Here is a 16,156-nt window from a genome sequence, read left to right on the forward strand (position 1 = left end):
TACAAGAAAGGGATGAAGAGAAATCAGCTTTAGTAATGAGGGGTTTGCCATTCACTTACTGAGAAATGACAATATTTAATAAACTATGTACATAAGCGAATATTTTCTGGCAAAAAGAAAAAGTAATGTTTTAAAATGTATTAAAAAAAGGTCTGGAAAACAAATGAAAAATATTAAGACAAACTGTCAACAACTTGCTGGATCATAAGAAAACAAGAACATTAAAATTCCTTAAGTGCTGTTTTTAAACAGCCAGGAAACTTGGCTTAAAATTATCATCAATTATTTTTTAAACTGTAACAGTAAATGATAGGTATATAAAGAATGAGTCACATAGCCTTTTCAAGAGGAAACATGTATGGTGACTTATTAAAAGCCTAGGGTTACAGACCTTATCTAACCAAATTAGTAAAAACTTGTCCACAAAGATAAAGACCAAAGACTAATGAGAGATAGCAATGGCTGTAGCTGCAGGGAAAGCTTACTGAGAAGAATGAGGGTAACTGTTGGGTATGGTAGGCTTAAGTAAATTAATATAATGGATCAAATAAGTATTAATGAAGACAAAACCAGTTGATTTCTCACCTTTCTTTTACAGGTGAATGAATTCTACAGCTTTGTGTGCATCACACATCTTGACACAAAGCCTAAGTCACCTAACTTCTGGGAAATGCGAAGCTTGTGAAGAGAGAGGCTACAGATTTGAAAGGATCAGGCCTTCCTAGAGAAAATAATATTCTGTCTTCCAATGAATCACCAGGAAAAAGTCAAGCTTGAATTTGTGACCTTGAATCACAAGAATATCGTAACAAAAGAACGAATCTTGGTGAAGTAATTTTAGCTTCTCAAATAAAGCTGCTATTAATACAGCTTTAACTGATCACAATTCCTCGTGTGGAGTTTCCAGTAACTGAGACGTGCTTGATGAGTCAGGTTCCAGTGCAGTGAGAGGGAGTCCACGTCCAAATATATTTATAAAATAAGAAGTGCATTGTAAAACTTCCTCTACAAATGTTTGGACTTTGCTTATAAAACCTACCCCAACAATGCCAGAGCTCTCACAAAAACAATAAAGAAGAAAAAGAAAAGCCACTTATTGGTACTAAAGCCTTTACTGTAATAAACCAAATATATTTACAATTTATACAAATGTTTAACCTTCAACAAAAATACAAAAAAACATTTCACAAGATGCAAAACCAGGGAACGAGTTCATCGGAGACACCACTGCTCTAGAAAGGGTGGAACGTGAGGTGAACTGCAAGAAACAGAAAGGTAATCTCACGCTCAGGCAACACGCGACTGGCAGATCACACAGAAAGGAAATAAGGGGCTCTAACACGGGCCAGCAGATTCCGTTCCTCAGTCGTACCACCCTTGGCCCCTCTGTCCACTCTGCCTCGGTGCTCCACTTGGTCTAGGTAGCTAGGTGACCTTCTGCTGATGGATTTGCCGCCTCCTCTTTGTAGACTCAAAGTAGTTTTGTGTCAAGACTCGGAAACAGGTTTTTGTTTTTCCTTTTAAAGTTACAACGCCTCTATTTCTACAAATTCAAAACATTTTGGCCCAATTCAACTATAAACGTTAAACCACATTATGTTTTCAGTAGATGACTTCATAGACTGTAGCCTTCTTGTCCCCTGAGCCAGTGACTATGTATTTGTCATCCACAGAGATGTCACAGCTAAGCACTGACGAGGACTCTTTGGACTGGAAGAGAAAACAGAGGGTACGTGTTTAAGGTGGAGCCGAGAGACACAGGGGGCCCTGCTCCCTCCGAGGGTTCTTCACCTCCGGTTTCACTGGGTGCACCATGGTCGAACTGTCATTCCAGGTAAGCAGTGCACACTTACCTGGAATATACTGGCTCCGTAGGGGGTCCGCCAAGCATTGAGGAGGTTGTCTTTTCCAGTACTCACAAACCATTTACCTAGAATTAGCAAAGGAACATGTAGTTTTAGCAAAATTAAAATTCCCATGATACTATAAGCATAATCATAATCAAACTCAGATCATTTTTAATGAGTCCCTGGGTGGTACAAAAGATTAATGAGTTTGGCTGCTAACTGAAAGGCTGGAGGTTTGTGTCCACCCAGGAGCACCTAGAGGAAAGGCCTAGCAATCTCCTTCTGAGAAATCAGCCACTGAAAACCCTATGAACACAGTTTTACTCAAATGGGGTCACCTTGAGTTGAAATTGTCTCATGGCAACTGGTTTTTATCATGTCCAAGGGATTGGTCTATGACATGAGTGGAAAGAGCAGATGTTTTAAATCTGGGCTCCCCTGTGAAGTAACTGTGTGACCTGGGGTATGATCCAAGCAGTGGCAGAGACAGTGTCAGCCCTGTTAGCCACTGGATTCACTACATGTAGCATCAAATAGTGAATCGAGGAAGTTGTTCTGCTGTAGTCCATATCCTCAAAATGGGGCTAGTAAGGACCCAACGGCTAATTTAAGTAAAATGCCAGACACAACACACGCCACATGGAATGTGCTCAGTAAGTAACAGCTATTCATCCATCGGAGTGAGTCCCTGCGTCCACTGTTGGTCCGAATTCTGAGACAAGCCACAGTTCTAGGTGGTGCAAATGGTTAATGCGCTCAGCTGCTAACCAAAAGGCTGGTGGCTCAAGTCTACCCAGAGACACCTCAGAAAAAAGGCCTGGAGATCTACTTCTGAAAAACCAGCCACTGAAAATCCTATAAACACAGTTCTACTCTGATACACATGGGGTTGCCATGAGTCAGGATCAACGACAATTTATTTTTATTTTTAAACACATCCATGCATTTGACCACCTGCAGTGTACAAGAATAGCCTCAACAGGAACTTCAGTCCTTTTTATCCTCACGGCAGAGTCTGGGACTCTGGGTGCTGCTAAATATTCCTCCTCCTGGTCAGTCCATGAAGATCTCTGCCATTCGTGCCCCGTTCTTAGAAATTCCCACCTGCCCCTCTTCAGAGTGACAACTAACTATACTCCCATCCTCACCCTAGGTTATCCCACTAAAAACGAATATTAGCCAAAACCTCGTATAAGGCAATTTCACAGTCTGCCTAACTTTTCTCAAATTAGCCAAACAGACTGAAATAGATACTACTGTCCTCTGAGGGACATAGTAAAAAAGAATTATTGCATCCAGCTGTTCCGAGAACATTTTTTTTCCAGATATAACCTCTGCCATGTTCTTTAAGCAGTATTTTCCATGCAGGCCATGGATGCCCTCCAGTTTCCTTTTAGTGAACTCACCACAATAAGCAAATTTTAGGGACAGCACACAGCTCTCGTGGAGATGCAACTGGTACTTGTCGGGCTTACTGACGTGCAGAACCTCCACGTTGCTGCTTTCCATGCCCACGGCGAGCCACTCTCCAGTGGGGCAATATCCAAGCGAGAAGATCTATAGAAACAGAACAGGCTCACTGATTCTCCCACCCAATAAACTTAGGAAGTGAAAAGGCAACAAGATAGGGAAAAAAATACCAAGAATGTGGGGATGCCATCAGCAAAATCCAGACTGGAAAATTCTACAGGACAAGTAACCCAGCTCAGACAAACCAATGGTAAAAAATCCTTTATGAAACAACTGGGAAAATGTGAATGCTTACAACATATGTTATAATATTAAAGAATTACTCTTAATAAAAATGGTATTAGTCTGGGGAAGGGGCTTAAGAGAGTCCTTATCTTTTTAGAGATACCAACTGAAATATTTATGGATGAAATGACATGATGTCCCTGGGATTTACTTTAAAATAATCCAATGTTTGGGGGCGAGGGTGGTAGAACAGATGGAAAAAATTGACCACGTGTTGATGGGTGTTGAAGCTGGGATGGGTACATGGGGTTTACTGTACAATTCTCTGTATTTTTATATAGTGTTTGAACATCCTCTGTGCTTTTAAATATGTTTGAACATTTCCCTAAGAAGTTTAAAAAAAAAAATTAAGGCAAATCAAAAACAGTATCCCACTTATGCTGGGAAACGGGTAGAACAGGGTAAACTATAAGAAAACTCAACAAAACATTAACAGCAATGTGGTATTTAGCTGTATGGATGGTTGCTGTTGCTTTCTCCTTTTTTTTTTTTCCTGAGTGCAATTATATTTATCACCAAAAAAGTAAGTAAACACCAAGTAATGATCAAAAGAACAATTCTACCTTCAGAAAGTACTTATAATAGCAAGCACTGTCTCTCCTAAAACAAGTCTGGATTCAGATACTCGACAGCTAAACAATTTTCACAATCAAAACTGAAGTTGCCATTTTTATATTATTTCAAAACTCCATGACTCTAGTCAGCCATGACTCCATTTTTTAAGGGATGAGTGATAAAATGGGTTTCCACCGTGACCTTTGCATTTTTTTAAACTCCTCGATGCAAGGGAAATGAATTAACTTTCAGAGCAGTGCTGATTTTTCTCTACTCCTAGCGACATCCCTGCATATTTTTCAAGCTCTATTTATATATGAATCAAATAATCATCCCTCACCCCCACATGAGATGGGGAGAATATGTACAACAGATCAAACACTGCTGAAAGAAAACTGTATATTCTTCACTGCATGAACTCCTCCAGGGAACTCACGTATAAACAAAACAGCTAACGTGTCTTAACCAATAGGATTTCGAAAGCCATGCTAAGAGCTTCAGTGTTTTTCGTTTTGTTTTAAGCAGTATCTCAAATTCAGCTCTAGCCCTGTTGCTCAAGCTAGCTACTACTGTGCTGGGGGGTAGGGAAGGTGGAGAAGGACGAGACACACAAACCACCATGTGCAGGCTGGGCTGGGGACAGCCAATCACCTGGGATGTGAAGTCATGCTGTTGTAGCTGTCGCCCCTCGCGCAGGTCCCAGGATCTGACCGTGTTGTCCAAACCACCCGTCCAAAGCTTGGTGCCATCGTTAGAAATGTCAATACAGCTGGCTCCGTCTGTGTGGCCCTGGAATTGCCTGATAAAACAAACCAGAATGAATAATGATTTCCTGCCAGAGCTCAAGGAAACGCTGTTGTGTTGTTAGTTTTGGACTCCGTGTGTGTGTGTCATCTCTTCGGCGTCTGCTGACACGCAAGATCAAACTAACCTTCCCCCTGAGGAGGCTATGAAGCAGCACCTGCAGATTTTCTTTTTCTTTTTTCATGATCCAGGCACTAAAGACATGGAACGCCATCTTAGGTTACTACACAGAAGTTAATTATCTTCCTATGCTGTTCTTACAAATCCGTCTGGAAGGTATAATTCCTCCTAGGTCTGTAAACATGTTTAATAGAAGGTGGGGTGGGGGGGACAAATATACAAAATCCCAAATGTATTCCTTAAAGATAAAGCCCTACATTCCAACTGTGAAAAAGAAGTGGCTAGGTTACAAGCATGAGACTCCAGAATGCCTCCCAGTTTCGTGAGTAAGTCAAAACAGCGGTGCCCTTCCTGCCAACAGCACATGAGCTCACACGTTTCCTCCACCTTGCTGGCTGCAGTAGAAAGAGCCCGACATTAGGAAACCTGAACTCCCAGAGACAAGGGCTATCCCAGCCCCCTGCCCACAGGGGTTTTGAGCAGAGACAAAGCTAATTGCTGAGGCAGACCCATGGCACCTCAGCAAGTCCCTACTCGAAGCTGAGTGTAAGGTTGTTTTCTTAAAAGGGAACCTCATGCTTTATTCAAAAACCTTTGCCAAAAACAATCCACCAACAGAGATTGTTGAGCTCAAGCACTGAAAAGCCTATAAGCATGTGGGACGGTCCGTGTGAGCACCGCAGGGCGGGCAGCTTGTGGACAATGCTGGCAACTGTCCTTCAGGGTTCGGCTTTGCAGGCTGCAGGGGAGCTGGCAGGAAAGTGACGAGAACAGATGAGATGTCTGGACCCCATTCTCACTTTCAACACTGTGAAGAAGGCCTTTCTTTCTCTTATCTCCCCTCCACCCCTCATACCTTATTATTACCACAGAGCTCCAAACTTTTAAGCTGAGCTTGGAATTTAAGAACAGTGTAAGAGAAGAAAGGAGTCCCTGGGTGGTGCACATGGTCAACGCACTTGGCTGTTAACCGAAAGGTTAGTGGTTCAAGTCCACCCACAGGTGCCTTGGAAGAAAGGCTTGATGAATTATTTCCAAAATATCAGCCGTTGAAAACCATATGGAGCACAGTTGTACTCTGATACACCTGGGGTCCCCATGAATCAGTGTCAACTTGACAGCAACTGGTTAAGGGAAAAGAAAAACGTCACTGTTGCCCTGAATTCTGAAACAAGATGTGAACATCACTTCAGATAGCTTTCCTCCTCAAGCTATTCGAAAGTCCACACTCAGGATCCCATTCCAGTCCGTTCCCCATACACATCCCAACTCTCCTCCTTCACGGCCTCCATGTGGGGTTACCTCAGTTGATCCCAGCTGGCCTCCAAGATGTCCTCTCAGGCCCACCGAGGCCCAGAGCAGTTCGTTTTGCCTTTTGAAAACGTCACTTTTCTCTCTCCCAAACTTCTCTTGAAATCCAGTGACCTCCTCTTCACTTCACCCTCTGACTTCTTTTTACCTCAATACCTCATTACATGCTTTTACTCCTTGACTAAAAATGCCTTTCTCTGCTGACTTACACAGCTGGATAGGTGCTCCTTCATCTCTCTGCCCTGTGCCCACACATCTCAGCCTTACTCTCTGGCTCCCAAAAGGCAGATCTTACGACTGTTCAGAATGTGCTGGGTCACGGTAGATACAAAGATATTCCTCAGACTCTGCAGTGCCCCCTCTTACAGAGTAGCCACCAGCTACATGTGGCTCTCGGGCACTTGAAATGCGGTTAGTCCAAATAGAGAAAGGTTTGTAAAGTGCAACCCCATTATGTCCAAAAAGTATTCATTTACTCCATGGGAGCTGGCATAGGGTGGGAGTTCAGAGAGCCGAATGCCTGTGCTCCCACCTCAACTCCATCACCTGTGCCTGTGCAACACGGGGCAGGTGAATGGAACCTTTTTGTGCCTCACTTTCTTCATCTGTAAAATGGTATAACAGCCATAGAGATGTAATGAGAATTAATGAATTAACATTTAAAAAGCACTTTGAATTAATATTCCAAAAGTGCTACTTATCAAGTTTACTTAAAAAGAGAAGAAAAAACAAGAATTTGCTGGGTTATAGGTGGAAGGAAGGGGCTCTCTGCTCTGGCTGCCCCAGTTCATTTGCTTGCTCTGAGCTGCACAAGAAGTGGTCAGAGAAAAACGACTGCCACCTGGTCACCCATTCACAGGGCTAGAGCCTGGCCTGGTGACACTGACTGAATTTCTATAGAGGAGGACTGAACAGAGTGTGCTGCCGTGTTGACTTCCACAGTCCCTCCTCTTTGGCACATGGACTCAAAGGCATTAGCAAACCATAAACCAAACCCGTTGCCGTCGAGTCAATTCTGACTCATACCAACCCTACAGGACAGAGTAGAACTGTCCCACAGAGCTTCCAAGAAGCGGCTGGTGGATTCGAACTGCTGATCTTTTGGCTAGCAGCCGTAGTTCTTAACCAGAGCCATCAGGGCTCCAAAGGCATTAGAGGGCCTGCCAAATAAGCTAGAGTCCCTGGGTGGTGCAAACGGTTAACGCGTTTGGCTGATGACCTAGAGCGTGGCAGTACAAGTTCACCCAGGGCACCTCAGAAGGAAGGCCTGGTGATCTGCTTCCAAAAAATCAGCCACTGAAAACCCTATGGAGTACAGTTCTACTCTGACACACATGGGTCACCTTGAATCAGAACAGACTTGACGGCAGCTGATTTGGGCCAAATAAGCCATGGCCCTAAAACTGTACCCTCAACAAAGATTGTTTCCAAGTGAGCATATGAGGATGAAATGTGAATAAAAAGGGAAACACGTGCTGATTTTACCTTTGCCCTTTAATTGGTGCTTACTTTTTAAAAGGCTTTTCGTTAGCATCTCTGGGGTAGGCAGTAACTTTTGACAGGGGCGTGAGGTGGCAGGAGCCGAGGAGAGACAGGAAGGTAGCAGAGCCACAGCAGTCGCTAAGGTGAGGAGGGCCATTCCCGGGAAGCCAAGCAGAGCCCTGCTCGCCCCTGGGTGTAACGATCCCTGGGCAGGTCGTATTTAGTTACTGACAAACGCCAATACTTTAAAAGCATTTGTGTGTGAAATTTGTGGAATCTTCTCTTCAAACATCCTTTTGTTGATTTTCTGTTATCCTTTATCAGTGGGCTCCCATTTGCATAAACAAGGTTCTTGCCAAAGTCAAAAGTATCTAGTACTGAGGACCTTTCGTACTACCGTGTAATCCAGGTCATGCCATCCATTGGCAAAAGCAGAAATTTTTTTTTTCCCATCTTTTTTTATTGCACTTTAAATGAAGGTTTACAGAATGAATAGTTTCTCAGTAAACAGTTAGTATACATATTGTTTTATGACAATGGTTAACAACCCCACAACATGTCAACACTCTCCCTCCTTGACCTTGGGTTCCCTATTACCAGCTTTCCTGTCCCCTCCTGCCTTCTAGTCCTTGTCCCTGGGCTGGTGTGCCCCTTTAGTCTTTTTTTTTTTTAAACTGTACTTTAGATGAAGGTTTACAGAATAAATAGTTTCTCATTTAACACTTAGTATACGTATTGTTTTATGACAATGATTAACAACCCCACGACATGTCAACACTGTCCCTTTTCAACCTTGGGTTCCCATTACCAGCCAAAAGCAAAAATATTTTTGATAAGTTTATTAGTCTCTATACATCAACTAAAAAGAGAAGAAAAAAACAAGAATTTGCTGGGTTATAGGTGGAAGTGGAGCCCTGGTGGCGCCGTGGTTAAGCGTTTGGCTGTTAACCAAAAGGTTGGCAGTTCGAATCCACCAGCTGCTCCTTGGAAACCCTATAGGGCAGTTCTACTCTGTCCTATAGGGTCACTATGAGTGGAAATAGACTCGACACAATGAGTTTTTTTTTTAATATGTCAACTACAGATGGGAGCGTTACCAGTTGCTGTAGAGTCAATTCTGACTCATGGTGACCTCACGTGTGTCAGAGTAGAACTATGATCCACAAGGTTTTCAATGGTTGATTTTTCAGGGATAGAGTAGATGCCAGGCCTTTCTTCTGAGGTGCCTCTGGGAGGACTTGAACCTCCAACCTTTCAGTCAGCAAATGAGTGCATTTACGATTTACATCACCCAGGGACTCCATTAAGGAGGTAAAAATTCTTGATGACAGTCTTAGAGCTCCACAGTGTCAACGTGTGCTACAGCGCACCAAGACTCAAGGGGAGGGACACAGTTTTGTCTTTGCGAGTGCACACATGTACATGTGCACACATGCACACATGCCCTACTCCAGGACCTAGCTCCAAGCCTCGTAAGTAGTGTGTGGGCAGAGATTCTAGGACAAGTCAGAGAGAAGCAAAAGCGGCCCAGCTACACAAGGAGAACCTGCCCTTCCTGCCCTTAGAAAGCAGTATTCGCTCACCTCACCAGCGTCTGGTTGTGCAGGTCCCACACAGCGATGTTGCCGTCGCTGCAGCACGAGAAGCAGACCTTGGAGTCGGGGCTGATGGCCAAGGCATAGCAGGCAGGAGCCGAGGACGTCAACTCCGCCTTGATCCGCGGAGTCGGAGCCGCCAGGTCCCAAATGGATAGAGTACTGGCTTCCCCTCCAACAATTAGGGTGCAACCATCAGGGAGCAATTTACAGGAACGGATATAATTATCTCTATTCTGTGAAATAGATATAACTCAATTACTATCGTGCATTACCAAGCAATAGATAAGGCTGAGCTCTCTGACCGCCGTCTTGGTTGATGTGAAGAGTTGTATTTCACGGACACCTTAACAAGACAGAGAGTTCTGTAGTCAGTATTGGGGTCCTTCAAAATAGTTAAGCATAATAAACTCATAGGACTGCTGGGACATTCGTGAAAGCTTAGGTAACTGTTCCTGATGTCCAATTTCCTGCTTAAGAGACAGCACTGAACTTATCCGTAGATGTAGACCTACTTCTCCAGGAAGAAACCACTTTTCAAAGCCAGTTTATAAATCTTTTACCTCATCACCCTCCACTATTTACTATCTGGAAACTGCAAGACCCACTCTCTATGTCTTGATTTTTATTACTCGGAGCAGTCTACCTAATGCCTGTACTGTGTCTTCATTAGTCAGTTGGATCTTTATCTGAGGATTTAACAGAGCTGCTTTTTCACATTGTAATATGGCTGCTGTCACATTTAAGCTTCTCAATCTATAGACCAAAGAAATTGATAAAAGGTGGCATCTATCAAAAACACATATTTTTTAAAAATTAAAGAAAAAGTTTGATAAGGATATAAAAGGATCCTAAAATTACCTTCCCCACCCAAAAAGCAGTAACGTCTATCCTCCAATTTAAACTCAAAATAGAAACATGAAGTTTTTAACATGCTTGCATAATGGCTGATCTTTCCAAGATTAGAGAAACTTTAAACACTTAACTTCAGAACAGGTAATGAACATTACAAAATACCCACACTACTACAGAATGATGGGCTGTGTTTAAGTCCAAGTTTCGTAAATGGAGATATTTTTAAACTATTTGATTAAAAAAATAAACCAACAACTTCTAAAAAAATTCTCTGCATCTCAAAAACACCGCCACTCTTCTTTATGGGAATACTCTCTCTGGAATCCTAACAATTCTCCAGGCAGGCACCGGGGAAACTAAGCAACTGAGTAACAGCGTTTAGGCAGACACCATACCAGGGTCAGGACAGGTGGCCGGCCTTCAGTCTGCTTAAGGCAAATGGTACATGGTCTGTAAATCCTGGAGTTAAAGCTTAGAGCTTAAAGCATGTCCTGGCGTGTTCCCTGTTCCTGAAATATGCAAAATGTTATTTTCTCATACTCCTAGAGTAGTGGGTTAGGTGTTTGGAGAAAGCATTCTCACCACGTCTGTTTTATTGAGGGCCGCCTTCATTTCTTACCTGGCACCTGGAGCCCTCTGCAGTATGATCTATTAACCCTTTCCTAATGCCAGGATCACTGAAACTAAATCAGCTCTCCCTGGTCTCACTGAAAGCATGAACCTTGTTCAGGTGGTTTTTATGTCACTTTATCAAATGTTTACTATTCAATATTTATCTCAAGGCGGTAGGGAAATTAAAGTCGAGTGGACTGCAGGGATCAGAGTCCAGGCCGAGCTTGGGCTTTCATCCATAAATGGGAAACCCCTTTATAATACACATATAAACAAGGAGAGCTTCTGTATGAATAAAAATCCATCAATTCTGAGATTTAACCACTGAAATGGTAACAAATGAAATCTTCACATTCGAGGGAGTAGGGTGGGGAGAGCTAAATAGCCAACACAGGAAACAGAACGGGCTTCCATTTCCTCATAATAGGAATAAAACCCAGGCCCGGACAGCCATTTCCTTACGGAGCCTCCAGGGAGAAATTACCCTTGTGCCCAGTTCCTGTTCACTCACCAGGCAGTCGAGCTGAGAGACAGGACTCTTGTTGCCAGGCTGGCTGATGTCCCAGACCTTGACGCAGCCCTTCCCACCCGTGTACACGTGCCGCGTGGGGTTGCTGATGGTCACGGCGCACACCACCTCCCCGTGGTTCAGAGTGTTGATCTGGCGAGCGTGTCGGGGGATTCCAGGTCCAATGAGGGCGTCGGGGGGGAAGGGGACAGGCTGCATCTGACCGTCTGCAGTGACGTGGAAGGAGTATGCACTTTTGGAGAAGGGATGATCAGAGAGAAGAGGGGACAATGGAAAAAGGAAGACAGGAGAGAAGACAGAAAAGCCATTTATCATAAAGGAATCTGCCGTTAACTCAGCACTGCTCTGAGAAACACCAAGAAAACAAGAGATTCTCAATTTCATTTGTTATGATTTCCTTCTGAAATCAGCACAAGTTGGAGTATTTACTGATAGAACAAAGTGAAAATAAATAAATGCAGAAATCCTGGGTGGGGGGGTACCAATGGGCACATATATTGATCTGTATTTTGCTACATTAGGGTTTTAAAATTGTGCTTACCCATTCCATAAAGCAATTCTCAAATCTCATTATAAAACACTAAATGTGTTTCCAAATTAATATAAAATACCTCTTCCCTTGTACCTTATATAGTTGTATGATCTTACTACAATTTGAAATTATTACTTCCAATGCTTAAGATTAAATCCCTAAGAACACATAATAATTACACACAGTAAATAGCGCATTTCAACACACACACACACAAAACAAAAGCAGCTTTCTAAACATAACATTTCAAGGCATGGATCTAAAGCCCCTTTTGCATAATCAAGAGAAAATAAGTTTCTCTGACATCAAATGGCTTTGTGACAGAGATTTTAAGTTTCTTCCTCAACAATCAACCTTACCTCGGTCACAGAATCCCAACTCCATCTATGGCAACAAAGCTCCCAGCTAAAAAATTACTTTTTCCAGTTCCCCATTAGCCAAGTGTGCCCATGAGATATAGCCAGAAACCACTGGATGGCATTTTATAGAAATTCCTAACTTAAAAGGAAGGGGGAAGTATTCTCTTTTTCTCTTGCTCTTTCCTATTGATTGATGACTGGTGTTCCAGCAGCCATTGTGGACAAGATGAACTGAATATGGAAACCAACCGCTGAGGGAGGCAGACCAAAAAGACAGGATGCAGAGGCCCTGGTAATACAGCAGAACTCTAATACCCGCTCTGCATTGCCAATAGCTAGTATCTTTTATGGCTGAGAGAAATAAATTTCTATTTAAGCAACTGTTTTTCCTCTGCTAAATACAATCAAACCCAATCCTCACTGTACATACTTTTTTCCGATATCAAAATCTTAAAGCATATTTTTTTCTTCCAATGATCTAGTTATTTCAACTCTATACACTAATGTATTATGAACATTATAAAACATACACGAAGAAAATACATTTTAAAAGATGGAAGAAACAGAAGTGCTAATATAATCACATCACATCCCAACTGACGGAATTATGCACAGTCTACTGTGAAGACCACCACTGGCCTTTCTAGCCATGGTCTTGTAACTCCCACTCAGGTGACCGGGCGGGACCGAATGATAGGGTAACTGTGGACCACTAAGGGGACTGGTCAGTTTTGCCATCCTGCTGGGCTTGAAATGAGCCACCCCCGAGGTGGGAAAGAGAAGAGCCTACCAACATCAAGGCAGGAGAGACCAGGCGAAGACGACACAGTGGGCTTCCTGGCCTACGGAGCGAGAAAGCTTAGTGTCTGTGGGCAGAGACCGAGGGCCAAGGAGAAGCTACGCCTGAACCACAAATTTGGGACTTGCCAGCCTCCACAACTATGTGAGCCATTTCCTTAATATGGTTTGTGAGTTCTGTGAGACGTTGCAGCGAATTAGGGAACCCAAAGATGGGAGAGAGAGTACAAAGGCAAGAGGGAACAGTTGATGTTAGAGATGATGGAGTGGTATGGCAGCTTGGAAGAGCTGGACGTCTGGGACATCTTTAACCTCCACCTCATAGTAACCAGCTTTGTGCTGATCCTTATAAAGGAAATCATTCGTTTACTTCCTTAGCTTGGAAATAAAATAGAGGCTAAGAGTTTTCCTTCCATAAAAGCAAAACATCAAATATGTGAAGATTTTTAAAATAAATTCCCCTCATCCCAACCAGAAGAAACAATATTAGATGTCTTACTATCTCCTGGAAAATTGGTTCCAACAACAACTATTTGGCCCAAATCCTTTATGTTACTCTTAATTTGAATAATTGGGCACATGTAATGGGAACCACAGAGAATGTCCTGGGAAAAAGATATGCATATAAAACACGCACAGCTCAAGGCTCTCACGTCACCAACCACTACATCTCATACGTTTTATACAAAGGGATGCTTTGGTGTCCTCAGTAAAGTGTCAAGTCCATGTGGCATTTCAATAAATGCACATTATTAGTTGAATAGGGGCCTATACTACTTATTATGAAATATTTGGAGTTCGATTCATTTTATTGCCCTTGAGGAGGAGACCACAAGAACTGCAGGTATTTTAAGTCTATTCAAGTCCAAGGAGAATTCCTCTACAAGAGCAACTTATGTGGGGCTGTGGTAGTTCAGTGGTAGAATTCTCGTGTTCCACGTTGAAAGACCTGGTTCAATTCCTGGCCAATGCACGTAAAACGCAGCCACCATCTGTTAGTGGAAGCTTTCATGTTGCTATGATGCTGAACAGGCTTCAGCAAAGCTTCCAGACTAAGACAGACTAGGAAGGAAGACCTAGTTAACTACTTTCAAAATACCAGCCAATGAAAGTCCTATGATCACAAAGGTCCAATCCCATAGCGCATGGGATCACCGTGAGTCGGGGCCAACTCAATGGCAGTTAAAAACAAACAAGTTATGTGACCCTGATATCAGGAATCATGATTTGGACCCTAAAACAACAAATGACTATCCATGCGAAGCTGGAGAAATGTCGAGTTTTCACAAAATAAAAACAAGAGTTAAACACAGTTTATAAGAACAATGGTTAAGGCAGTGAGGGAACTTCTCTGTGTGAGGAAGGAGAAAGGGCACGCAGGAAGGCTAGTTTCTCTTTGCCATAAATCAAGGGGTGTACCTCCAGATAGTCTAAGTTTCCATCAAGTGCCCTTTTAATGATTCCAGACTTTCAGGGGAAGGAAACTTTATTTTGCTTCAGTTGGCACCCTGCTTATTATAGGGTTAAATGTTCCAGATTAAAATAGACCCACAGAGCACAGGGAGACGTGCACGTGTGTCTCTGGAACAACCCCTTCTCCTGCAGGTGTCCTAGTCTTTAAACTGCACAGGAGGAATGTGATAATCACACCAAGGCAATTTAAAATTGAACCACAGTGCAGCCAACTGCTGCCAGAAGCTGTGTCCATCCCATGGGAAACCCACAGGGATGTTAACACAGCAGACACAGGGGGCCTCGGAGGAGGCTGGTCTACCCTCATGCAGGAGGCGTAATCGCATGAACTAAAGGCATTCCAGCCAGGACAGCACAAAGGGCTGAAGGGTGTCTCAACGAGTGATCACCTGGAAGGAGAAACCAGAGGAACAAGCAAGACAGCTTTGAACCAACCAGTTATTCACCTACAGGAATGACACAGTACTTCTCTAGAAAAGGCCACACTGACGGCTCATCACAACGATATTAAAAATACTCTAGAAGGAAACTCACCTTCTCGATTGAGGGAGTAAAAGTAAAACGAACCAGGAACGGGTTTGCAAACAGAGAGTGAGTGTTTATGACTATATCTCAAGGCCGAATTCAGAAAGAGGGCAGAGACAAAAGAGGATATATGGTATGATTCTGTTTACAGAAGTTCAAAATCAGGCAAAATTAATCTATGGCATTAAAAATCAAGGTAGTGGCTACCCTCAGAGATGGGAAGGGGCACAGGAGGGGCTCCTGGGGCGATGGTGCTGCTGTGTTCCCTGATCCAGGAGCAGCTATACGGGTGTGCGCACTTGGTGATGTCACTAAGCTATACACATATGATTATGCCCTTTTCTCCATGTATATTATATCTCAATTTAAAAAGTTTAGATTTGTTTATTTATTCAAAAAGTTTATTTATTCAAAAGAGCACCTATCCGATTAACACATTAGATCAAGTCGGGAGAGCCCAGACTTTGCTGTTAATGCGCCTTAGGTTTGGAGTCCTGGCTCACCAGCCTCACTACTGTGTAAGGACCTATATCCTATAATGTGTCCACTTCCTGATCCATAAGACAGAAATAATAATAGTAAAATATAAGGGTCACAGGGGTGGCTGTAAGGATTAAGAGAATAGCAAAGCACTTAACACAGAGTACTTGGCACCTGCGGTGCGTCCTCAGGAAATGATGGTATCCTTATTAAACAACCATGGATTTTTTTAAGAGGGAAAGTGAGAAATACAATGAATCAAGGGCCCGTATCTCAACCACTGGACAGAACTGTGAGGGTCAGGGGATACAGAGAGGAAGGAAGAAGCAAGGTAGGAATCAGAAAAGCACAAGGACAATGGCTTTCTAGTTGCCGCTGAGTTGACTCCGATTCCTGGGGACCCCATGTGTGTCAGAACACAACTGTGCTCCATAGGGTTTTCACACAGAGACTGCCAGGCCTTTCTTCCGAGGCACCTCTGGGTGGGCTTGAACCTCTAACCTTTTGGTTAGCAGCTGAGCACG

General features: G+C 43.1%; 1 protein-coding gene across 3 annotated transcripts in view; it reads right to left on the reverse strand.

The window, feature by feature from the left end:
- Positions 1 to 746: 746 nt before the first annotated feature.
- Positions 747 to 16,156, reverse strand: part of TLE1 (TLE family member 1, transcriptional corepressor) — a 108,364-nt gene continuing 92,954 nt past the window's right edge. For all 3 annotated transcript variants that reach the window (XM_023735769.1, XM_012556952.2, XM_023735768.1), the window contains 6 exons: positions 11,448 to 11,697; positions 9,458 to 9,705; positions 4,809 to 4,956; positions 3,254 to 3,404; positions 1,854 to 1,930; positions 747 to 1,710 (listed from right to left, as the gene is read on the reverse strand). In XM_023735769.1, the coding sequence (XP_023591537.1) occupies positions 1,603 to 1,710; positions 1,854 to 1,930; positions 3,254 to 3,404; positions 4,809 to 4,956; positions 9,458 to 9,705; positions 11,448 to 11,697 (982 nt within the window). In that variant the 3' untranslated portion in view covers positions 747 to 1,602. The remainder of the gene's footprint in view (positions 1,711 to 1,853; positions 1,931 to 3,253; positions 3,405 to 4,808; positions 4,957 to 9,457; positions 9,706 to 11,447; positions 11,698 to 16,156) is intronic.

This window comes from Trichechus manatus, unplaced genomic scaffold (assembly GCF_000243295.1).
Source record: "Trichechus manatus latirostris isolate Lorelei unplaced genomic scaffold, TriManLat1.0 scaffold00082, whole genome shotgun sequence".
In the NCBI taxonomy this organism is placed as follows: Eukaryota; Metazoa; Chordata; class Mammalia; order Sirenia; family Trichechidae; genus Trichechus; species Trichechus manatus.